The 25,436-nt window shown below is 51.1% G+C and overlaps 1 protein-coding gene across 15 annotated transcripts in view; it reads right to left on the reverse strand.

Annotated features, from left to right (window-relative positions):
* Positions 1-25,436, reverse strand: part of DYSF (dysferlin) — a 202,959-nt gene that overhangs the window by 155,294 nt on the left and 22,229 nt on the right. For all 15 annotated transcript variants that reach the window (XM_032410734.1, XM_032410730.1, XM_032410732.1 and 12 more), the window contains exons 3-5: positions 24,471-24,562; positions 9,298-9,403; positions 909-1,023 (exon numbers count right to left, since the gene is read on the reverse strand). In XM_032410734.1, the coding sequence (XP_032266625.1) occupies positions 909-1,023; positions 9,298-9,403; positions 24,471-24,562 (313 nt within the window). The remainder of the gene's footprint in view (positions 1-908; positions 1,024-9,297; positions 9,404-24,470; positions 24,563-25,436) is intronic.

The following is a 25,436-nucleotide window of genomic DNA, read 5'->3' on the forward strand; positions in this document are numbered from 1 at the left end:
GCCCACCCTATGCCCCAGTCCAGACTGATGTCCCTATCTCCAAGCTCAGACGGTGTGGAGCTCCAACAACATGCCTGGGCAGGACAGGCCTAGTGCACACCCCCACCAGAGGCTGCTCGGGTTTTAATGCCGTGTTTGCCTCGAGCTCCCTTCACCAGGAGAGAAACTGCAGGCTCTTTCCCATGGCCAAGTCCCACCTGGCCCATCGGTGTAGCTTCCTGCACATTCCAGCAGGCTGGGCCACATGGAGGCCTCACCAGCCCCGCGAGGGCAAGCCAAGCACCCTTGGCTAGATCCTCCTGTGACAAGGCCCACAGAGGCAAGTGAAGAGACCTGAGGCAACCTCGGAACTTGCCAACTCAGTCTGCTCGTTTCACAGATGATAAACCGTAGGCCCAGAGAGGGAGAGTGGCCAGCCCAAAGTCCCACAGCTACTTGGTGCCAAAAGTCAAGAAAGGAACTCATGTCCCCTGACATCGGCCCAGGGCTCTTTCAAGGAAACCCCAGCTCTGTCATTACGACGCCATCGCCAAAGGCCTATGAAGTTCCAGAGCAGGGAAGCATTCACCTCTGGGGAGCGGGTGCGGCCCCGGGTATCATCTGGGGCAGACCCCATCCCAGCACAGGCACGCCCTCCGAAGCTCCCACCCAGCTGAGAGCTGCCCAGGCACAGCCCCTCCCCAGGAGGCCTTCCTCACACTAATCCCAGTGGCACTTTCTCTGCGTGGCAGAAGGCAGCTCACAGGACTCCCCACCCGCTGGTGTCCTCTCTTCTCTGGACCTGGGCTGCCCCCGACTTGGGGAAGGCTGCAGAGGCTGGCTGAAGCCTCACTCTGGCCTCCCACCCCCAGGCTCCACCACTGCTGTGGGGCTTCTTCCCAGGGGCCCTGCCAGGGTGGGCTCCTCACCAGCCACCATATCCACATCAGGCAGAGTCGGGGAGGGTTCCAGAGACGCAGAGGGTGGGAACAGGGGCACGGCTCCAGGGAGTGGCGTGTAGGACACCTGCAGGACCAGCGAGGCCTGGAAGAGATGGGGGTAGGAGAGCAGCAGGTTAGTGCATTGGCCTCGGCCCACCACCAGCCAGCATCCTTCCTGTTCCTTTTACCCCTTCGCCAAGGATGATGGCTCTGACGGGGGCCAGGTTTGCAGGAGGCTGGGGCAAAGCCACCCCAGGGGCCCAACAGCATGATCAAGTGGTCCTAAGCACAGAATCCAGAGTCAGCTTCTACCACTCAGAAGCTGTGCAGTCTTGGTCAAGATCTAGAACCTCACTGTACCTCACTTCCCTCATCTGTAAAATGAGGGTACTAACAACAATCGTACCTTCCCCGTAGGGTCAAATGGGGATGAAATGAGCTGACAGAGCACATCATAAGCGTCTATAAATGAATCAGCAATTCAACCTCTCCTGCAGGATTTTTCAACTCTCAGCCTAGGCTCATCTTCAGGAAAAAGCCCCTTGGCCGCTCTGCTTAACTGAGGGCCCTCCCCTGTTTCTCCACAGGCGGCTCAGCCTCGCTCTGCTCAGGCCCCAGCTAGCTCTGAGAGTCTCGGGGTGCTGCTCACCCTTCTGAGCCCTCTTCCCTCCCAGAAGCACCCCTGTCCCCCAACTCAAACTTAGCTGTTCCAGCTTTGACCAGCTGAGGGGAGAGGGACTAGTCACCCCATTCTCATGGGCCAGGAAAGCCTGCCCTGTGTTTTCACCCCACGGACACACTGCGTCTCCCCTGCAACAAGACCTGCACTGTTCAAAGGGCCCTAGAACCAGAAGAAACAGCCTCAGCAGGCTCTCCAGCCTTATAGCTCCTAGGCCAGTGGGGGCCTGGCCCAGCCTTTCCTGGTACCATAGGTCCAGCAGGCCTCCTGGGGCAGCCTTTTTATGGATCAAAATAATAAATGCTCTATTGAAGAAAGTTTAGAGAGTACAGAAACCTTAAAGAAAAAAAAAATAATGTGAGGCGCCTGGGTGGCACAGTTGGTTGGTCAAGCATCCGACTCCTGGTTTCAGCTCAGGTCATGATCTCATGGGTCTTGAGATCAAGCCCCGCATTTGGGGGAGGGCGGTCAACGCTCAGTGGGGAGTCTGCTTGAGATTCTCTCCCTCTTCCCTCCTCCCACTCACGCTCCCACTCTCCCCCTCTCTCTCTCAAATAAATAAATAAATCTTAAAAAAGAAAGAGAAAAAAGAAAAGAAAATGCAAGAGAAAATAAATTGCCTTAAGTCCACCTTTATTCACATTTTGATCTAATTCTCTCCAATCTTTTTAAACAAATACTGAACAGCCCTACTGTATATAAAATGCTTTTCTATTTTCCTTATGTTAAACAGTAAGCATTTCCCAGGTTTTGACAAATCCTGTATAAACATAGTTGTTAATAATGCATAATATCCCCTGAGCAGCTCAGCATAATTCACTAGACATCTCCACTGAGTAATATTAAGGATTCCAGAAACTCCTGGGGCGAATCCTGGTCCTGAGACAGAAAGGGCCATAGGTACTGGATGGCTCCAGGTCTGGGGCTTGAACCCCCAGACTGGGGCCTGGGCAGGGGCAGCCAGGCTAAGGGAGGGCAGGACCCGTGGAAGGGTGGGGCTCAGAGCACTAAGGAAGGAAGCCAGCGCCAGCTCAGCGTCCCAAGAGACCCAGGGAGAGGCCAGGAAGGCAATGAGACCCTTTCTGTCATGGAACCAAGGCTCTGCCCTTGCTGCCTGCTGTGCAGGTTTGAGAATCACCAGCAGGTGTCGCCACTTGAGCATGCCGCAAGCCATGCACCCTAAGCTCCTGCAGCCCAGAGAGGAAAGAACAGCTTCTGGGGCCCCACCCCCTTGCCCAGACACTCATCACCACCCCTGAACTCCTGGAGATTCCAGTCAGCAGGTCTGGGGTGGACCTGGGCATCTGTACTTTTAACAACCATCCTGGGGCTTTCCCCCACTTCATCAAAAGGCAAGTTGGGCTCTTTGGAAAAATAACTAATTCTAGGGCTAGTCCAGCAAAAGTAGATGACCCTGGAACCCTTTTGTGCCAGAAAGCAAGGCAATACCCAAAGAATGATAGAAACATGTCCAAAGGACACAGAAACCTATTTTCACGGACTCCCACTGGCCAAATCTGGGACAATTTAAATATGAAAATAAATATAGTAAATTAAACCACTGAATAAAATAGGAATACCTTAATCTACACATAAATAAATAGGACAGAAGAAAGCTTCTCCTTACAGTGAAATACCAACTGATGAAGGCAGAAAAAAATAATTGGCTTAGGACATCACCATTTGACAACCATCAAAACAAGAATTAATCCAACCAATGAAACAACAGTGGATATGAAAACTGCCGGGTAAAAGTTGGATGAGAATCAGAGTATTTAGAGTCACAAGGTACCTCCCCCCACAATTCCTACCTATTGGAAAAGGGGATGGATTGGTGATGGGTGGAGAAAGCCGGCAAAGGCGACATTCATCAAATGCTCAAGGTTAAGAGAACAGTCATCCGGATACAATGACAGCAGCACACGGTCACTGTGTTCTTTTCCTGCCAAAGATGCTCAGCCTGAATCTAATCGCAAGGAAACCGCAGACAGACCCAAACTGGGAGACATTCTACAGGAGAACTGGCCTGCATTCCCCAAAGCGTCAAGGTCCCAAGGTTGTAAAAGCCGAAGAAAGACTGATGAATTCTCCCAGACGGAAGGAGACTGAAGACAAACAACTAACACAACATATAATCCTGAATTGGATATTTTTGCTACAAAGGACACTGCTGAAAAAACTGATGAACTCGAATGGGGGGTCTGTGGTTTGGATGGCAGCGCTCTAGCAGCACTCATTCCCTCAGTTTCTGAAGGTTATAGGCTCCATAGGAAAAAGTCCTTCATCGGAGAGAACACACACTAAATTCAGGGTGATGGGCCAGGAGGTTGGTGACTTTTTTGTTCTAAACAGTACTTTGTACTATTCTCGAAACTTCTCTCTAAAACTTAAATTATTTTAAAATAAGAGGTTAAAAATCTGAGAAATCTGCTTCTGCTATAATCATAGGAATCTCACTCAGAGAGACAAATAAAGCCCCTGCCCCATCCATGCTGACTCCCACTCTTCAGAAGTAGCATGAGGCTAAGTGCAAAATGAAAATATGGTCCCTTGTTAAAAAGGTATTAGGAATGTCAGGATGGCAACAGCAGAGAATTAAACCAAGTGCAGGGCCTAGCTGCCCATGAGGCCAGCCCTCTGTGGGCTGATTGCTTGGCTCAGCCTGAGCTTGGCAAGCATCTGAAAGGTCGGACAGCGTCCCATCTGACATATCTGGCCGGACCCATTCACTCATTAATTTGCTTATTTATTTCCTGCACAAATATATATGGAGCACCTGCTAAGGGCCAAGCACTTCAAGATCGTGGGATACTTCCATGAACAAAGTGAAACCTCCCATCCCCATGGAGCTGACATCCTGGCAGAGGGGACAGACAATAAATAAAAAATGAAATAGATAACCTAACTTACTAAAGTACGTTAGAAAGAAAAGTCGACCAGAGCAAGGGGGAGCAGGAGGGGCGGCAGTGTTAAATCGAGTGGTCTGAGTGGACCCCACTGAGGTGAGGAGAGAGAAGCCAAACCTTGGAGGGGACACACCTTGGCTGCCTTTCACACACACACACACCCCCCCCGTTCTTCTAACCCTTGGTGCCTGAGGTCCCCTGGCCCTAGGACCAGATCCCCTTGGAGAACACCCCTTCTTATTTCTCAGAGCGTGCCCTGCCCACCCAGGCCCTCCACAGACTAGGGGACTTTGCACACCATCTCTGTGCTCAGTGCAGACGTGGGCCCACAGGAGAATGACCGCTCCCCTCCATGGCCTGGGGACCAGCGCCTTAGCATGGGGGTTCGGGAGCAGCCCTGCAGGAGAAGCAGGAAGGAGCTACAGCCCCGGAATCTGAAGACCACCCAGGCAGCCCTTCCCAAGGTTTCCTGAGTATCAGCTACCCACATACTGAGAGCCCCACACCAACCTCCTGAGGAAATGGAGACATCCTGGTGGGTCTAGGCACTTGAATGAGACTTCCGGCACAGAGCCAGCTCCATCTTTTATTTACCCATCAAGGAGCCACAGGGACATCCCTGGCAGCTTCAGAGGATCTAAAGCCCAGGGCCTAGAACAGGCTCTGGGGACCACTGCTTCGGGACCACAGGTGATTAATATTAGAGGCCTTTAGCTCTACCGGGGATCTCTAGGGGGGCGTGTCTATGGTCCTGACCCCACCCAGGGTCAGGATCTGCCACCTTCACCATGATGTCATACCTCAGTGCCTGTCCCCTTCTCCAGACATAACCAAAGCTGAGATTTTCTTCCTATAGGACATCTGTGAGCTCCATGCTCTCCCAAACCACATGACCTTGGCCTAGAGTCCCTCTGAGGCCAATCACATCAAGGTACCCCACCTGATAGCCCCGTTCCTCAAGTCTCCAGCCCTGGCACCGCCATGCAGTCATCCTGTCCCATGACCATTATCAGTCAGTCATGTGTCCACCAGGACACGCTGCCCTGGAGCAGGGAACCGGTCACCCGTGTCTGCCATCTTGGGGCCCACAGTCAACAACAGCACAGAACTCTGGAGGGTCCTGTCTGGCCCCCAGGCTAGAAGGGCCTAGGAAACCAAAGACAGAGACAGAGGACAACCTCATCAGATCCTCCTACAGGTCATGTGGCCAAGCTCTGGGGTCCTTTGCCCACCCCACCATGCTCAGCCCCATTGCTTACTGCCTACTTCCTCAGCCACAGCTCTCTGACACTGAGCTTAGCACGACCAAACCCCAGACCAGCCCACTCCCCACTCCCCCGACAGACACCAGGTTCCCAAGCACAGAGTGTGGGAACAAAGAGCCAGAGGAGGAAAGGTGAGGCATTCAGGGATGGTCACCAACCTGGCTCAGCCCTGTGGACAGGGACCAGGTGTGAAAAGCTGTGTCTCAGGGGCTGGACAGGCATCTGAGCTTAGAGGGGCCCAAGTGCAGGAGAACTTGCAAGAAACACCAGTCATGGATGCCCAGAGGGCAAGAGTGGAGAGATGTTTGAGCAGCTAAGCCAGAAGCTAGAAACCCTGGTTGAAGGCACTGGGGGCTGTGATTTAATGATTTATAAGAAACACGTATTTGGTCATTCAGGTGACCAAATTATATTTCTCAGAAATATTGGGTCTTCATCCACAGTTCCTGAAAACGCTTCAGAGCCATAAAGGTAAAATGGATGTCTTGTTATTAATGAAGGTGACTTTTGGACCCCACAGAAGGGTGGGAGCTGGTTGCCAGGAGGACCAACCATGCGATTAGAGGGTTGGAACTTTCAATCCCATCCCTCCCAACCTCTGGGGAGGAGAGAGGGGCTGAAGGTTGCATTATCCAATGGCCAATGACTTAGTCAATCATGACTATAATGAAGTCTCCATTAAAAACTCAAGTTTTTTGGTCTCTTTTTTCAGAGAGTTTCCATGCTGAGGGAACTCAAATGCTTCCATGTGCCACTGAACAGGGTCCCAAGCTCCACAAGGACAGAAGTTCCTTTGTTCAGGACTTTGCCCTATCTATCTCTTCCTCTGGCTGTTGATTCATATGCTTTATTATATCTTTTTAATAAACTGGTAAATGTTAGTAAGTGTTTCTCAGATCCCTGACAAAGTATCTCCCTCACCAGCTACCTACAGTTCCTCCATGAGTGCACTACACCTTTACAGAAAGCTGTGGTCCTCTTCAGGATCCAGAAGTGCTTGGAGTCCTTCTTGACTCTAGGGTTGTGATACTGTGATTTATAATTACATATGTGGTGTCTATATGTATATTTAGTCATTATCCCTGTTTCTGGCACAGAGCCCCTTTTAGGAATTCCTTGGATTTTCCTAAGTAGTAAGAGCCATCAAGGTGTCTTTTGTTGTGCTAATGAGGTGACTTTGGAAATCACCTAAGGATGGCATCTGGTTGCTAGTGGAGCCAAGCTTGCGGTTAGAGGGTTGTAGAACTTTCAGCCCCCACCACCTCCAGGGAGGAGATCCAGGCTGGAGATGGAGTTCAATTGCCAATGAAGCCTCCATAAAACCCCAAAGGACAGGGATTGGAGAGCTTCCAGGTTGGATAATAACCAGTAATCTGGTAAGTAGAATGTTTTTCTGAGTCCTGTGAGCCACTCTAGCAAGTTAATCAAACCCAAGGAGGGGGTCACAGGAACGTCCAATCTAGAGCCAGTTGGTCAGAAGCACAGGGGAACCTGGACTTGGGACTGGCATTGGAAGGGGAAGGGGAGGTCTTGTAGGACTGAGCCCTTAACCCAGAGCTGTCCCTGGATAGACAGTGTCAGAATTGAGTTGAGTTATAGGATGCCCAGCTGGGGTCAGAGAATTCCTTGGTGGTGTGGGGGGCAAAATTGGAAGTTGGCGCTAGAACCCTTAGATTGCATGAGTAGACTGGAGAACTCAGGGGGAGGACAAGGGGGATTCAGAAGGTGATGGAGACAGGCTCAGTGATGCTGGAGGTCACTGAGAGGATGCGCCCACCAGCTGACCCATGATAAACCCAGGCAATCAGAGGCTCTTCACCCCCTCCACTCTCCATGGAATGTAAGTTCTGCTTGCCCTCCTTGCTCCTAGAGGTTGCTCCAGGCAGAGTCTTGAGCTAGTGACACGGTGTTGAGACTATCTGGATGGTATACATGACTGAACCCAGTTAAGAGCTCTATATAAACTTCTAAGATGTGGTAGATGGGTGCAGAGATCTACTCATCTTGCTGCCACCCCAGACATGCCTCATAGGTAAGTCCCCTAGCTTACTAACCCTGCCGCCTCCCAGTCTGGAGTGGCTTGCCTCTTTCTTGGGTCTCTCCCTGCCTTCCATGTAAGGGGACTGGTTCCAGATTTCACTTGGGAAGCCCCTGAAGAGCTTACAAACCTACAAGTGATCACCGCACTAAACCAGAATGTCCTGCCAGTGAGCACCGTCTGAGAAAGGGATGGATTCTCCTGGGAAGTAACCTCTCTCCATCAGGGAAGCATCCAGCCACCACTAGCCTAAGATGCCTCCGGAGGAAATTCCAGCATCAGAAAGGCAGTGGGCCAGGAGTCCAAGTCGCTCCCACCCCTGAGAGTTTAGGAGATGTGCCACCCTCCGACTTGTCCCCATTTGGACATGGATTCACTGTGTGACTTCAGTCAATCACTCTCTCCAGCTCTCAGTACCCAGTAGTGGTTCCTTTCAGAGTTCTGCCAGATTTGCCACTTCCTGATTTACTAAGCCAGCCAAGGTTCCCCACCCTCACACACACACAAAGACACAAGGTAGCCCCACTCAAAGAGAATGCAGCCCAGAATCCCCAGGGCCCCACTGGGAGGAAGTATTTCCAAATGGGTATTCCCCCTTGCCTCCTGGGAGGTGGAGCTGACCCAGAGGGAAGGTCAGGAGTTCTACTGACCAGGAAGAAAGAACCCTGCAGGGTATATTTAGCTCCCTAAAAATAACGGGAAGCCAGAGATGAGGGCTGGGAATTGTCTGCAAGGACTGGAAGAGCACTGGAAAGGCTGGGGGAGGGGCAGGAAGGACAATGAAGCAAAGGAAGAGGGTCTAAGACGTTCCGGTGGGCAGGGGAGGGGGATGTCTGTCTCCCTTCCCTTGTGATCTGCCACCCAGATGACTCAGATATTCCAGATCTGGAGATGGGGTGGGGAGGTGAGGGAGGGCTACCGAGGAGATTGGGGGAGCCATCACCAAAGCTGCCCAGGAAGCTTGGGGAGTCATCAGGTTTCTAGTAAAGAACCAATCCCTGGGGGTGCCTGGGTGGCTCAGTTGTTAAGCGTCTGCCTTCGGCTCAGGTCATGATCCCAGGGTCCTGGGATCGAGCCCCACATCGGGCTCCCTGCTCTGCGGGAAGCCTGCTTCTCCCTCTCCCACTCCCCCTCTTGTGTTCCCTCTCTCGCTGTCTCTCTCTCTGTCAAATAAATAAATAAAATCTTTAAAAAAAAAAAAAAAAAAGGAACCAATCCCTGGAGGTGACCATGCCTCCCTCCAGGGCAGGAGGGGACCCAGGGGCAGGCCAAGCTGGTGTGAGGCAAGGCTGACTTGAGCCCCACAGGAAGGGCCAGGGCTCCCTCCTGTCCCCTTCCTGTCCCTTCCATGCCAATTCCCCTCCCTGGCCATAGCTCGGGGGGGCCAGGGCTGGTTGCTGGCAGATGGGCGATGACACGCCGTGGGCATCAGAAAGGCAAGGCCTCAGACCAGACGCTAGCCTGATGCAAAGGCCCAGTGGGCACTTACCCCCGTGGGCTGCTTCTTGGTGTCCAGCAGGGGGGCGTTGAAGCTGGCAGACAGACTGGGGGTGGCGAGAACCTCCCGGAGTGGGACTTGGGCTTCCCCCAAGAACCTAAGTGGAGAGAAAAGTAGAATGCAGAGAACTAGCTTAATGTGCCTGGCTCTTCTTCCAACATACCACCCCCCGCCAGCACCTCACCACACAAACACCCTGCAGACAAAACTGATCTGCCTCGAACACCACAGTCCCTTAGAACCCCTCAAGGCTCCCTAGCCCCCTGCCCCCAGTCACCCCATGCATCATCCCTGGAGGGTCAGGCTCCCCCCTCCCTGCACAAGGATGAGAGACACCTTCCCTTCTCCCAAGGTCAGATTTCTGCCTCTCCCCAGAGGCCCAGCCCCACCACCCCTGTCCGCCTGCATACTCCCATAGAAGGGCTGCCTTGCCCATCAGACCTCAGCAATTCACCGGTCTCCTGAAAGCAGGGGGACCCCTGCAGGGGGACCCCACCACCACATCTGCTTGCTCCGCAGCCACATTGACACAGGCCGTCTATCCCGGGTTCCCAGGGCTCGGCCAGCAATGGTCATAAATGAAAAACAGTCTTTCTTGTCTTCAGGGACAGGGAGAAAAGCAAATTGGGGAAGGGCAGACATACCCCACTCCCAAGAGAGGCCAGGGACTATCACACCACATATACATAAGGCAGAATCTCCGAGTGAGGGGTGGGGGCCCCATAAACGAACGGGCTCTTAGGAAAGAGTAGGTCACCGAGTGATGACCAGTTAAGGGACCCTTCTAAAGAGTGCCAAGGAAAAAGTTTGTGTTCCCTGCTAGGAAATGGGCAAATTGCATCCGATGTGGAGCATGATCTCATGATCGCTACCTGAGCCGAAACCAAGAGTCGAACGTTTAACCGACTAAGCCACCCAGATGCCCCTAAATAGCTGATTTTAACACTGGCTGCTCACAATGAGAGATCACCTCACATTCATTAGGATGGCTACTATCCAAAAAACAGAAAACAACAAAAGTTGGTAAGGATGTGGAGAAATTGGAACCCTTGTGCTCTGCTGACAGGCATGGAAAAAAGGGAATGCAAAAATGGATCAAACCATATAATCTAGCAATTCTACCAAAAGAACTGGGGTGCCTGGGTGGCTCAGTCATTAAGCGTCTGCCTTTGGCTCAGGTCATGGTCCCGGGGTCCTGGGATCGAGCCCCAATCGGGCTCCCTGTTCGGCGGGAAGCCTGCTTCTCCTTCTCCCACTCTCCCTGCTTGTGTTCCCTCTCTCACTGTGTCTCTCTCTGTCAAATAAATAAATAAAACCTTAAAAAAAAAAAAAAGAATCTTGAAACCAGGGACTTGAAGAGATATTTGTACACCCCCATTCATAACAGCATTATTCACAATCACCAAAAAATAAAAGCAACACAAGTGTCTATCAACAGATGAATGGATAAATAAACAAATGAATGGATAAATAAAATGCAATAAAAATTAAAATAAAATTAATTAAAATAAATTAAATAAAAACATGCATACAATGAAATATTACTTAGCATTAAAAAAGAACGAAATTCTGACACATGCTACAACATGGATGAACCTTGGAGACATGATGCTGAGTGAAATAAGACAGACACAAAAGGACGAATACTGTATGATTCCATGTATATGAGGTTCCTAAAACAAGCAAGTTCATGAAGAAAGTAAAACAGAGGTTACCAGGGGCTCGGGGTAGGGGAAATGGGGAGTTATTATTTAGTAGGTACAGAGTTTCAGTTTGGGAAGATGAAAAAGTTGTGGGGTGGTGAAGGTTGCACAACAGTGTGAATGTGCTTAATGCCACTGAGCTGTACATTTAGAATAGTCGAAATGGCAAGTTTTGTTATATATATTTTACCACGATAAAAACAATTAATTAATAGCTGCTTATTAACTATTAATAGCCACTCAATAAAATCACTTGAGCTCCATTCTTCTTGGAACCAGTGGACTCTTGGTCACCTTACAGGTTCCCTTGCTAGCAAGGCAGGAGCACGGTGTGTGCTGAATTTTTGTAACATTTTTCTAACATTTCTTTAAAGAAAGAGCTAAAGCGAGAGACATTCACTCACATTCATTCCTCGTGATGCTAGAAAATTCCACATCTTCTAGAATTTGGACTGGTGTGTGCTATATTCCTTTGCGGCACGGAGCAGGCTTGTAGCACAGCTTACTAAGCAGGGGCTCCTGGAGGGTGTCCGTCCCAGGGCCAGCGTGGGGAAGGCACCTGCCACCAGTGTGTTGACTGAAGTGTCCTCAGTGTCACCAGCTAGCTCCCAAGACCTGACCTTTACTGCTCAGCTGCTTGTACCCACCGACCTTTGTTCCACATTTTCCCATTAGCTCTTCTATCCAGTTATCTCTTCACTCAGGAAAAAGACCCCACTAGCATAGCATCTCGAGCCGGAAACCGCAACTGCCCCTCAAACCCTAATGACTGCCCTGGTGAAGAGCTCTGGCAGCCCAGACCATCCAGACCAGTTCGGGCTTCACTCCCCATTGACACCTGCGCAGACAGACCACGGAGGGACCCATGGAGTGACGGACAGTTACCTCTACCTCATGCTAATGGTAAATCCCCCGCCCAAGTTGGAGCACAAGCCTCATTTACATAACATACAATGTTAGGATAGGCATGTTTCCTTAAGGCGCACGACCGACCTCGTGCCCGTCTCCACACAGATGACAAGCCTCCCCTACCTAAATATTTTAAATAAAAGGAACCCATTCACCCCTTGCTAGGGGAGTCACGGCTTTGGAAGCTATTCCCCGCGATCTTACTTGCGGCAAATAAAGCTTCCTTTGAGCAACAGCTCCAGCTGGGGTCGTCTCTGTCTGTGACTCACCGAGGAGCAAACTCGAGTTAGTGAGCTGGGGTTACGTCAGGACCCAGGCATCGTCAAAAAGACAAGACCGTCGGTGTAAAAGACCCGTGAATCCGTGCGACATTGGCAACCAGAGTCCCCCGTCCTTCACGGGGAAAGTGGGGCGGCAGAGCAGAGGGCCTGGCTCCAGCAGGCGGATGACAGAGCCTGCCCTCGAACTCGGGTCCTCCGATTCCCCGAGGGATCCCCTGGGGAAGCGGAAGGCAGAACGGGCAGTGGGAGCTGAGAGGGGGGCAGGTCCCGCGGTGCAGTCATGCTGCCGGCGCTCCAGCTCCGGAGCCGGGGCCGCGGCGGCCAGAGCCGACCTGCCCTCTGCGGCCTCCCTTTCTGGCCCCGGGCCCGCCGGCCCCCCGCCCCCGGAGAATTCCCGGAAGTGGGGCGGGAACAATGGGAGGAAATGCAGCGGGAAGGCCGGCCCCACCCCTGTCAGCCCAGGCACCTCCGGAGGCTGGTAGACCTGGGCCAGGAGGGACCGCTTGTTATTTCCTCCCTTAACGTCTTGCCGGACCTTGAAATGCCCCTACCTCCCACCCCTGCCACAGGCCTTGGGACCAGTCCTTTGGAAGAGCTGGGTGGCCGTCACCAGCCCCCACGCCCCTGGGAAGAGAGCCTGGAGGCCGCACAGCAGGCTGGCTGTCCCCAAGCCTAAGGAGCAGGCAGCCCCAGAGTGGGCCCACAGAATTGCTCTGGAAGGCCAGACTGGGTTGGCTGGGCTCCCTGGGGAGGTGGGATGGGCCTGAGGCTTGATCACAGGAAACCCCATGGCCACTCTTCATTCATTCTTTCACGGTGGATGGAGGAGAGGTGGCTTTATTCAGGCAGCCTCGGCGGAGGAGGGCCCAGACGTTCAGGGAGACCCACCGCATCCAGAGATCAAGACGAAGGCACAGACCCTAGGGCCCAGGGGCCTACACGAGCCAGCAATGCCCCACGCTCAGTGGCAGTGGGTGGCACCAACCAGTGGCCACTTGTGGCAGCAGGATTCAGTAAGGGTCAAAGGAGGGGCCTGGGGGTCCTGCACAGGCCGCGTCAGCGCCAGCTCTGAGTGTGGGCAGAGCCGGGCAGGTGGGAAGGAAACCCCCTTGGCCCCACCACCTGCAGCCTACAGTAGGAAAATGTCACTGCTTCCCCAGCCTTCCCAGACCTGCCATCCCTCTCGGCAGCGTTGTGTTCTGGACCACTGGAACGTGGGTGCAGGAGAAATGTGAGGGCTGAAATCCCAGCTGCCATCCCACAGACTGAGAGGGAGTTCAGGAATTGGTGTGGAGGAGGGAGGAGAGGTCCAGTTCACACATTGACAAGGCACACATTTTTCCTCCATGGATAAAGATCTGGCCCCCAGACTCATCACCCAGTAGGGCTACTGTCCTGTCGGAGATGGGAGAAATGCTCTGGGGTAGCGGCCTCCCAATCTGAGCCGTAAGTGGGAGCTATAAATTAAAGTGGCCAAGTAAGTTTATTTTAATGAAGCACAAAGAAATCTAAACAATTTTATTTCAAAACATTGGGCCTTTTTTACAATATTGTTTATAAGAACAAAATACAGGAGGCAACCCAAATGTCCATCCTAGAAGGTGCGTGAATAACGTACAGTACAGCCATATGATGGAATACTGCACAACTATACAAATAATAGGGAGTACACCATAGACTTATATATGGAAAATCTTCAAGATACGCTGTGAAATGATAAAACAGAGTACAAGAGTGTGTATAGGGGCACCTGGGTGGCTCAATCGGTTAAGCGTCTGCCTTCGGCTCAGGTCATGATCCCAGGGTTCTGGGATCAAGCCCCGTGTCCAGCTCCATCCTCAGTGGGGAGTCTGCTTCTCCCTCTCCCTCTGCCTGCCACTCCCCCTGCTTGTGCTCTTTCCTCTTTCTCTCTCTCTCTTTCAAAAAAATAAATAAAATCTTAAAAAAAAAAAAAGAGTGCTCGCTTGCTCTCTAAATAAATAAATAAATAAAATCTTTTTTAAAAAGATACTATTTGGTCAACTGATAGGACAGAATACGAATGGTGAATTAGGTGGAAGTCTGGCAGCCATGTTAAGTTTACTGAAGTTGATAATGACACTGTGATTATGTAAAAGACTATCGCTATTCTTAGGAAATATTTAGGGATTTTTCCTAAATAAGTATTTAGGGATAAAAGGCCATGACAACTATAACTTACCCTCAAATAGGAGAGAGGGGGGAAGGAAGGAAGAAAAGGGGAAGGAGGGAGAGGAGAGGGACTAATATAAAGCAAATGTGGTAGAATGTTAATCAGTGATTCTGAGTAAAGAGTATAAGGAATGTTCTTTGTTCTATTTTGGCAACTTTTCTGTAAGTTCGAAATTATTTCTTTAAAAAGCTCCAGAAGTATTTCCATGTGTCAGTTTCTCCTTCTTTACCTTCTAAACTAAGACAAGGACATGTCAACTAAAAATACATATATTACAACGCAAACCCATTCATCACTGACTCAGCAGTCCCTCCCCCTCAACTAGAGTCAATGAATCAGGCATGATGGGAAAGTCAGCGAGTCCCTGGCTGGCAGGACACACACACACACACACGCGCACACACACACACACACACACGCAGACTTGTGTGCACTCAGGGAAGATTTAAGATCCCTGGGAGGAGACGGCCATGAGTTGCGGCCCCCCCAAGCCCTCAGCCATGTGTGCCTGGCAGTGAGGGGCAGGAAATGAGGGACAGCCGGACATTCCCACCCCCTGAGCCTGCCTGGCCTCTGGCAGCCTTCCCGCCAGTATCTGATTCCCCGGGGGCTGCCCAAGGGTAACTAAACAGTTTTCCACTTCAATCCAGAGAAAGACAAAAGAAAAATTATTCTGAAACCTAGCAGTGTCCTGGAGAGAATTCAGGACAAAATATACAAATCCTTGGAAAATCAGGGTACGGTCAACACTTCCGCACATGCTGAGAACAATGAGATGGTGAACTGTAAATATTCCTGCCTCCCAAATATTCCAGAAAGGGGGGGCCTGCAAACCGGCCTACTGAAACCCAGAGGCTGAACTTAGGCCTACTTTCCCCAACTTCTAGCAATAGCAAACCATCACTCTGTCTTTTTAAAGATTTTATTTATTTTTTGACAGAGAAAGAGACAGCAAGAGAGGGAACACAAGCAAGGGAAGTGGGAGAGGGAGAAGCAGGCTTCCCGAGGAGTAGGGAGCCCGATGTGGGGCTTGATTCCAGGATCCTGGGATCATGACCTGAGGCAAAGACAGATGCTTAACCAACTGAGCCACCCAGGTACTCCCACTTTGTCTTTTTAAATGTCTAAGTGCACACACACACAGCTGGGTGAGTGTCTATTCCTATGTGGGAATAACATTTGTCAGCAGAGAGAAAATATCCTCCACACATAAAACAGACCGAGAGTTCATATTCCTGATAGGATCCCAAACACACAAACTGCTATGAATTAGTAAGAAAAAAAACAAGCAACTCAAAATATAAGGATAGGCAATTGACCAAAGAAGAAATACAAATGGGCAATAAAACACATGAAAAGATGCCCAACTTCACAAGTAGTCAAGAAAACAGAGTTTAGGGGGTACCTGGCTGGCCCGGTCAGTAGAGCATGCACTCTTGATCTCTGGGTTGTAAGTTTGAGCCCCACGTTGGGTGTAGAGATTACTTAAAAATAAAATCTTAAAGGGGCACCTGGGTGGCTCAGTGGGTTAAGCATCTGCCTTCGGCTCAGGTCATGATCCCAGGGTCCTAGGATCGAGTCCCACATCAGGCTCCCTGCTCAGTGGGGAGCCTGCTTCTCCCCCTCCTCCCTGCTCGTACTCTCTCTCGCTCTCTCTCAAATAAAAAAATTAAATCATTAATTAATTACTTAAGTTAAGGGAGCTGATCAATCCACACTAACCTCGGAAAGGGTCCATGATGGTATAGACTATGTACAGCGCGATTCCAGTTTTGCTTAAATGCACGCATATACATTTAGTAAGCAGATGCTTGCACAGGCTGAGGAAAAGTTGAGAAAGATACGCACCAAATTGTCAACAATGGACACACTGGAGGGAAAGGAAGCAGCAGATGGGGAAAGGGTGGGAAAACCTGCACTTCCTCCTTTATAACTTTTTAAGAATGGAGGTTACTTTTGCTTGTTAAAAAAACACAATTTGTATATTCTTATGGGTTTTTTTTTTTTAGTTTTTTTAAATAAAAGAATGTGTGTGCACATAGGTGTGCGGCTTGGCGCACACTCAGGTATGGTCATGTGCCCACGTGGGGCGTGTGGTACTATGCTCACAGTTGGTGTGGTTTGTGTATGTGCGTCTCTATGGATCCAACAGTCCCTACGTACTAAACACCTTCAATGTGCCAAGCACCAAGTAGGGGTCTGACACCCACACATTATCTCACACAAGCTTCATGACAACCACGCAACATAGGTACTGTTATGGCCATTATCCAGATGGGGAAACGGGTTCAGAGAAATCCAGGTCACAGCATCAGGATGAGGCTCACTTCTGAGAGGGGGATCCCTGAAAGCAGCCTTTGACCCTCATTCCCGTGCCACCACCCCTGCCCTCTTGGCTCTGTAGACAGCTGGAGAACTGAGGCCACCTGCTCCCATTGGGATGGAACCCCTGGACCACACCAACACACCCCCTATGCGGCCCACAGACACCATCTGGCCAGGCCCCTCCCCTAGGCACCTCTGCCAGGGCTTGTGCATTCCTGCACAGGGCTCCCCTTGTTAAGGACAAAGACTCTGGTTCAGCTTCTTCCAAGAAAACCCCACATTCCCCAATACATTAAGCCTGTTGTCCCAGGAGGCACCAGGATACCCCCACCCCCACTCTGAGGGCACCGAGGCCTACTCCCAGCTCAGAGGCAGCCCTACGAGTGATCGTCACCGAAGTCAGGAAGACCACCATCCCCAAAATATCTCCTCAAAGCCTATCATGGTATCTGCCGCTCACCATTCACATTCCCTTGGTGGTCTAAATAGAGTCCGGCATCGACAGCATGGTCCCCCAGGCTCCTAGAAGGGCAAAACATTAAGCCATAGGCTGCCATCAACACTTCAGTATGAATTAGTCCCTTTTCAAACCATCGCTGGCTGAGAGCGGGCTGTGCTGGGAAAGGCTGAGTCAGTGGGAAATGAAGCAAGTGGCGCGGCAGGAGAGCAACCCAGGAGAGATCTGGAAAGAGGATGTGCCAAAAGGAACTGCCATTCACGGAGCGGCCTCTCCATGGCAGTTCCCTGAGATGCACTTGTGCAACTGATGCAATGCTCCCCGGAGGAGAAAGAAACAGAGGCTCAGGGAGCTTCGCTGAGACTAGGCCCCGGTGCCCCCCGAAGTCCACACTCATTCCACAGGGCCAAGTTGTCAAGCCCTGTGTGACAGCCGCAAGAGGAAGGAGGATGAGACACCTGGGTGGCTCAGTGGGATGAGTGTTCGGCTCCGGTCGTGATCTCCGGTCATGATCTCGGGGTTGTGGGATCGACCCCCCATCCATCTGCTTGAGATTCTCTCCCTCAACCCCTTCCCCCACTAGCATGGGCTCTCTCTCTTTAAAATAAATAAGTAAATTGGAGCGCCTGGGTGGCCCATTGGTTAAGCGACTGCCTTCGGCTCAGGTCATGATCCTGGAGTCCCGGGATCGAGTCCTACATCAGGCTCCCTGCTCAGCAGGGAGTCTGCTTCTCCCTCTGACCCTCCCCCCTCTCATGCTCTCTCTCTCTCATTCTCTCTCTCAAATAAATAAATAAAATCTTTAAAAAATAAAATAAGTAAAATAAAATAAAATAAATAAGTAAATAAAACTTAAAAAAAAAAAAAGAGGAAGAAGGAGCAGGCATTCAGAGAGCTTCCCAAACTGCCTCCTGGGCCCCCAGCTAGTTGTAGGGACCATGACGGATGACCCATATCACAGGAAAGCAAGGGCAGGCAAGGCTCTGGGTGGGGGTGAGGGACTCCTTAATGTTGCACCTTATAGAGTCACCAGGTCACTAAGAGGTTCCGAGTATTCCAAAGAAATCGCTACTACAAACATGAACTACTGTGAACAGGCTTTTTTAAAGCAACATGCCTCCTGACCAATTCCTGGTGTAAAGTTCGGGGTCCTTCTATACTGCTTGTTTAAAGAGAGATGGGGGGACGCCTGGGTGTCTCAGTCGGTTAAGCATCTGCCTTCAGCTCGGGTCATGATCCCAGGGTCCTGGGATCAAGTCCCGAATAGAGCTCCTTTCTCAGCAGGGAGCCTGCTTCTCCCTCTCTCTGCCGCTCCCCCTGCTTGTGCTCTCTCTCTCTCTGTCTCTGACAAATAAATAAAATCTTTAAAAAATAAATAAATAAATAAATAAATAAATAAATAAATAAATAAAATAAAGGGAGACAGGGTGCACGGTCACTCTTAGAGAGATCAAATACAGAATCCCCTATTAGGTTTATATTTCAGATAAACAATGAATAATTTTTTATTATAAGCATGTCCCATGCAATATTTGGGACAAACTTAACTGGGTGTCCCGAATGTTTCTTTGTTGAATCTGGCCACCCTACCCCAGGCCTGGCCTGGAGCCAGGGAGGAACATTTTGACCCTGGTGTTTTTTGGACAGGTAGATTTTTTGACCCGATGGAGACTTTTGCTTCCATGTGTATGTTTACCAAATATTTAAATAAAAAATACACCTACATTAATTAATTTCCATGGAAAAGGCATTCTCCGGGACAAATTAAATTAAATTAACCACATTTGATTTGTTGACATATTTTCTATACAGTGCAATTAACTATTTCTTTTTTCTTCATTTGTATTTGACTGAAATTACTGTCATTGGTAACAACTATTTTCTGTTTAAATTTCCCAACACAGATTTGGCTCAAAGATTTTTTTTTCTCCCTGTTTTTGGTTCCTATCAGCTCTAGCAAATATAACTCCTTTCGATTTTGAGTTTTCTTTTATGGAATTATTTCTATTAAGTCCAATTTTCCCTAGGTCAGTGTTTACAAATACCAACAAGATTCCTCATTCCCTTTTTCATTTCCTTCACGATTCTACCATGTGCGGTTTTAGCCATGATTATTTCATGGTGGTCATGTCCACGAGGAATCACACATGTGCACTATTACAAGAGTGACAGTTTATATTTATTTCCTAGCTAATCCATGAAAAAAATTGAGAGCACTTCCTTGCAGTGGGTGTGTTCGACCTTGGATGAACACTGGCCTCCCCCAGTGATGTCCGCACCCCACTCCAGAGTTTCTTGTTTAATCAATTTGCTGTGCAGCCCAGACACTGATCTCTTTTAAAGCTCCCACATCAGGGGGCGCCTGGGTGGTTCAGGCTCTTGGTTTCAGTTCAGGTCATGATCTCAGGGTCCTGGGAGGCAGCCCTTCATCGGGCTCCCTGCTCATCAGGGAGTCTGCTTGAGGATTCTCTCCCTTTCCCTCTGGCCCTCCCCGCTCACACTCTTTCTCTCTCTCTCTGTCTCTAAAATAAATAAATAAATCTTTAAATAAAAGTGGGGGGCACCTGGGTGGCTCAGTCAGTTAAGCGTCTGACTTCAGCTCAGGTCATGATCTCAGGGTCCTGGGATTGAGCCCTGTGTTGGGCTTCCTGCTCAGTGGAGAGTCTGCTTCTTTCTCTCCCTCTGCCCCTACACCCCACTCGTGCTCTCTCCCTCTCTCTCAAATAAATAAATAAAATCTTTAAAAAAGAGAGAGAGAAAACAGCTCCCACGTCATTCTAATATGCAGCCAGGGTTGGAACACTCTTGTAAAAATCTAGAGCTATGCTTTCCAACACAGGAGCCACGAGGCATGTTAGCTATTTAAATTTAAATTGATTAAAATTAAATAAAATTTAAGATTCATCTCCTCAGTTATACCAGCCAACACAGAACATTTCCATCATCTCAGAAAATTCTATCCAGAGGCCCAGGTCTGGACCGAGACAAGTGGCTCTCACCCTGGGCTGCCCAGTAGAAATCCCTAATAACCGGGAGTTTGTCACGACGCCCGCCAGTCACTGGGATAGGTAAAAGCTGCAGGTGATGCTGTCGTGTGGCCAGGATGAGGAACCTCTCGGTGGAACGTCCCAGTGGTCGAAACAGCTGGTAAGGGGTCAGCATCAGCAGCCCTGCAGCCTCACTCTGAGCAGCCCAGAGTAAACAGGGAGCTGTTCCGTGCAGCCTGAGACAGGAGTCAGGACCTCCCGCTGGACTTTCCACAGTGTCTCCTACCCACAGGAGTGGAGTTTCCTTTTCTGTGCATTTCAGACCTGGTTTTATCCACACAAAGTTGGCCCAGCTCTGCAGTTGGCTCTGGGGTCCGTGGGGCTCAGGTTGGGTGGGTGCTAAGCAGCCAGGAGGCAGTTCCCAGCCCCTGTTCCCCTCCTCCGGCATGGAGGGCTCCCCAAGCTCGCTTTCTGGGCCAGCAGACCAGTCTGGTATACTGAGGCCACTCCAAACTGCTAATAGTCATCAGGGGAAACACAGCAGCGTCAAATGCCACAGAGGCCTTGGGGACAGAGAGGAGAGTGGGGGTGGAGAAGAGCTGGAGGGGACAAAGGGAGAGAGGAGGGAGGAGAAGCAAAGTGCGAGACTTATGAGACAGAGGTGCTGAGGGAGGGGCTGTGAGGAATGAGGGAGCACTGGGGGACCTCTAGAAACGGAGGTAGAGCAAGGAGGTTAGGTGGAGGGAGAGGAGGCAAGACAGAGGGAGACCAAGAATTAACAGCAGTGGAGGCTCTGGTCCACCTCAGTTGGGAGAAGCCCAAGGAGGACGCTTTGTGAGCTCACAGCACACAGGCCCAGGAGGCCAGGAAATGACGGAAGTCCTCACTGAAATCCTGAGGTCAGATGACAACAGTCACTGTCACGCCTGTCATTTCCTTCTTGGCTTCCTGACCGGACAGTGACAATGTGAAGGCAGAAAGTAGGTGTTCTTCCCTTTCTTTTTTTAAAGATTTATTTATTTATTTGGGGGGGGACAGAGGGAGAGGGAGAGTCTTTTTTGTTGTTGTTTTTAATTTATTTGACAGAGAGAGAGAGACAGCGAGAGAGGGAACACAAGCAAGGGGAGTGGGAGAGGGAGAAGCAGGCTTCCTGCGGAGCAGGGAGCCCGATGCGGGGCTCGATCCCAGGACCCTGGAATCATGACCTGAGCCGAAGGCAGACGCTTAACGACTGAGCCACCCAGGCGTCCCGAGAGGGAGAGAGAGTCTTAAGCAGACTCCACGCTGAGCGCGGGGCTCGATCTCACGACCCTGAGCTCACGACCTGAGCAGAAACCAAGAGTTGGATGCTCAACCGACTGTGCCACCCAGGCGCCCCCAGAGAGTAGGTGTCCTATTTAAATTTTTTGTTAAACTGAAACCACTGAATTTTTTTCCCCTTTCTCTTTCAAAATGTAAAATGTCACTTCCTGGTATATTTCTTACTTTTACCACTTTGGAATTGTTAGTACTTTTAATCTCGGATTCTCTTCTCACCATCATGTGTAGGATGGAAGTCCCATGGGGTCTGACCGCGGGCGCACATGGCGTGGCCTTGCATATCCTGCCTCCCCACCACGGCTCCAGCAGCTTCCCCCTCAGGCCCCGACAGTCAAGCAAACTGCCTCGGAGGCTGCATACCCCACGGGCTACCATAATGAAGCCACAACTCCATTATTCCCACACATACCAGCGTGGTTTGGGCAACCTTGGAAATTCTTCAGATATTTATGAATATAAGTTCAAATTTAAATTTAGTTTAATGCAAATTTAATTTTTAATTGCTAGAAATGCAAAAAAAAATTTAAGATTTTATTTATTTATCTGACAGAGAGAGACACAGCGAGAGAGGGAACACAAGGAGGAGGAGAGGGAAAGGGAGAAGCAGGCTTCCCGCTGAGCAGGGAGCCCGATGCGGGGCTCGATCCCAGGACCCCGGGATCATGACCTGAGTGGAAGGCAGACGCTTAACTGACTGAGCCACCCAGGCGCCCCACTAGAACTGCAAAATTAAGAAATGTTTGGAAAACTCAAAACCTACATGCAAGTAGTTATAAGAAAGAAGTTTCTAGTAAATTGGGAAGTTTTGAGAATTAGCAACTCCGGAAATTGAAGTTTGAGGAACTGATTTCCAGCACTGACCCTGCAGTGAACTGGTGTTCAGGGAGATGGCTTCCCCCCAGGAGCTAGAGGACACCCTCAGGGGCCAACGAGAAGGCCCCAAGGTGCAGGGCAGCCCAGCCCCCATGTGTGGCACTGGCCTGGTGTCACCCTGAGGACCAGCCTGGCCCTTCAATTGATCAAAAATATCTTCCCAGCACCTGCTCTCAAGTCTCCTTCATGATTTTAGAAATCTCCCCACAGGGCCTGTAAAATGCTGAATACGATCATGAAAATGAAACCCATGTGCCTTGCAGCAACCAGACTGTCCCACCTTTGCCTCCCTAAGCCCTCTCAAGTCCAGCATCATAAGGGAACAGAACTCTCCAGAAGGGTCCAGCACCCCCTGGGGCCTTCCAGGAGCCTCTGAGAGGCACAGGGACTCAGTGATTATGAGCGTGCCACAGACCTGCCTTCAAGGATAACTCTGCCATCACCAGCCTCTGAAAAAAGCACCCCATCTCTCAGAGCCCAAAATGACGACAACTGTAACAGCAGTACCCAGCTGATTAAAAAAGATCTTGTATTATAAAGACTCAGCACAGCGCCAGACACTCGGCTAAGCCCTTGGTCAACATCAGCTGTTGTGGTTTTGCTATTATTATCCTCAGCCTGTTATCAGAGAACCCCTCCCAATCTGGTCCCACGGCTCCCTCCTCACTGGGCTACATGTGTGAGTCCCACCCGTAAGGCCTTAGCCTGGCTCCACACCACACCCGAATGCTGGAATGCCCTTCCTTCCTCACCCTCCAAAGCCCTGGAGTCAGTCTGTGTGGCCTTCCTCCAGGAAGCCTTCCAGGACTGTCCAGTGCCCATCGTCGCTCCCTCCCTCACCTGCGGCTCCACCATTCATGCTTATTAGAGGCTGCCTTTTTTCCACAAAATGTCTGTGTTGGGGTAGATTAGTGTGAAGGGATTCCAGCCCCTGCCCTCTGTGCAGGTGGGGCGGAGGTCCCAATGAAAGTGCCCCCATCCTCCCCACACACAACCTGCCCGGCACCCGTGACCAGCAGAGTCACCGAGAGACCATGGCAGTTGGATTTTTCTTCCAAGCTTTTTAGGATCTCAAACTTTCCAGGTGTTCCACAGCCTGAGAGCCTCATTGGCCTTCCCTAGGCCTTTGACTCCTCCCTTCTTCCCTCTCTCTCCTCTCCCATTCCAGGGTAACACAGCCAGGCCTGCCGGTCCTCAGACACTGGCTGACCCAGTTCCCAGACAAAGGCACCCCTGTGAGCAGATCACAAAACAGCAAGCCCACGCCTCAGTAAATGGCACCAAGAGCAGGAACCCACCCCCAGCGGCACCTAACACAGCCCTACCCTGCCATGCCCGGCAGGGAGGCTGAACCCTGCCCCCACATTCAAGGCCCCGGGGCCCCACAGGCTCTCCCAGACCACCTGACCCCACAACGAGCAGGGCCATCAATCTGCAAGCTTGGTTGGTCCTGCCACCACCGCACACACTACATACACACTACATACATACACATACAAGGCCCGCAGCTCAATGACAGGAGAAAGGACCCACTGCCTGCCTATAAAGAGCCTGCTTTTGCCCCTGCCTGGAAACCCTCCGCACTTCGTACATGAAACAAGAGAAAGGCCTGCCACGGGGCCGTGGGCAGTCACTGCAACACTTGACCACCTTCCCACGGCTAAACCACGAATCTCGCCTCAAGTCCCTCCTCTCCCGTGAAGCCTTCCCCAAGAGCTCCCTGCTGGTTGCAGCTTCATTTTGCCAGCCCGCTGCCGGAGCGCGCCGCTGCCCTCACCAGCCTGGACCGGGCGGGGAGAGGTGGCCGCGCCCAGGCTCCCCTGGGCTGGAGCCTTTTCCTCCCTGCTCCCCGGGGCACAGTCTGTCCACGCAAATGCGTGTATACCTGATTCGAGCCCATCTCCCTTCCCTGCAGCCTAGACAGCTGTCAGATTTACCCGTGGCTGAGTTCTTGAAGCTGATCCCCAACATCTACCACTAGGCCAGGCCCACGAGAGGCACGTCTCCGATAAACGCTGAGTTGAAACACCAGCTCTCCAGGGCCCAGATGCTAGAGTCTATGTCCACCACGACCCTCCCTGTACCTTCAGGCCTCAGAGTCCCCCTTGTCCACCTCACCTGTTCCTCCCCATTGTCTCATGGTCTTTGACCACCACATGGAGCTCGGAGCTCTGGTCCAAGGGGATGCCCTTGAGGTCCCACTCAAAGCCCTGGAAGAAAAAGAGAAAACACATCTTAACTGGTGGCCCCCTAGGAGAAGAAACTGTGTCTGGGTCACCTTGGTCTACCCCAGGGCACTGAACAGCTATCCACGAACAATGCTGGTGGGTGGATGGATGAACAAGTGAGTGAGTGAATGAATGAATGAATGAATGAATACATGACTAGCAGGGTTCCAGAGCCTCAGAAGAGACAGCAAAAGCCAAAGGCAGCAGAAGAAAGAAGGAGGTCAGGCTCCCATGGCCCCCTCCCCCCAACTCAATTCCACCAATCACTGGGAAGCCAGGCCAGGAGCACAGCTGGGCAAAATGCATGGTGATCCCACAGGGTCCTCAGGGACTGAGATCAATGTGCTCATGCAGAAGCCAGGCCCATGGTGGGCAGCGTGAATCAGTGCCACACTAGGTATGCCTACCCAGAGGCCCCGGCACTCTCCTCAGAGCAAAGGTAACCCTGTGCATCCCAACCGTATCCGCACAAGGCATCCTGAGCTTCCACGGACCACCAGGGGGCCGTATGCGGGGAGCCGGCTGAGGATCTGGTTAATCAGGGAGGACTGAGCGGAGGAGGTGGGCTTTGGGCAGGCAGAACAGCCTGTGTAAGGGAGTCCGGGCAGGCCAGAGAGCCCCTAAACGACCTGGCTGGTAGTTCTACCTGGCTGAGGAGAGCTGAGAAGAAGAGAACAATAGACATCTCACTCCTCCCCGAGCCACACCCACATCAGAAGAGATGCTTCCATTTACCGGGCAGGCCAGGCCACCAACCCGGCTTCCAGGCTCCTAGCACCAGGCGGACTCAGCTGACACCCTGGACCAGCAGCCCCTCCGCCTCCTTGACCACGCCACTGAGAAAGCCACCTCCTGC

The sequence above is a fragment of the Phoca vitulina genome, unplaced genomic scaffold, assembly GCF_004348235.1.
Source record: "Phoca vitulina isolate PV1807 unplaced genomic scaffold, GSC_HSeal_1.0 scaffold12, whole genome shotgun sequence".
In the NCBI taxonomy this organism is placed as follows: domain Eukaryota; kingdom Metazoa; phylum Chordata; class Mammalia; order Carnivora; family Phocidae; genus Phoca; species Phoca vitulina.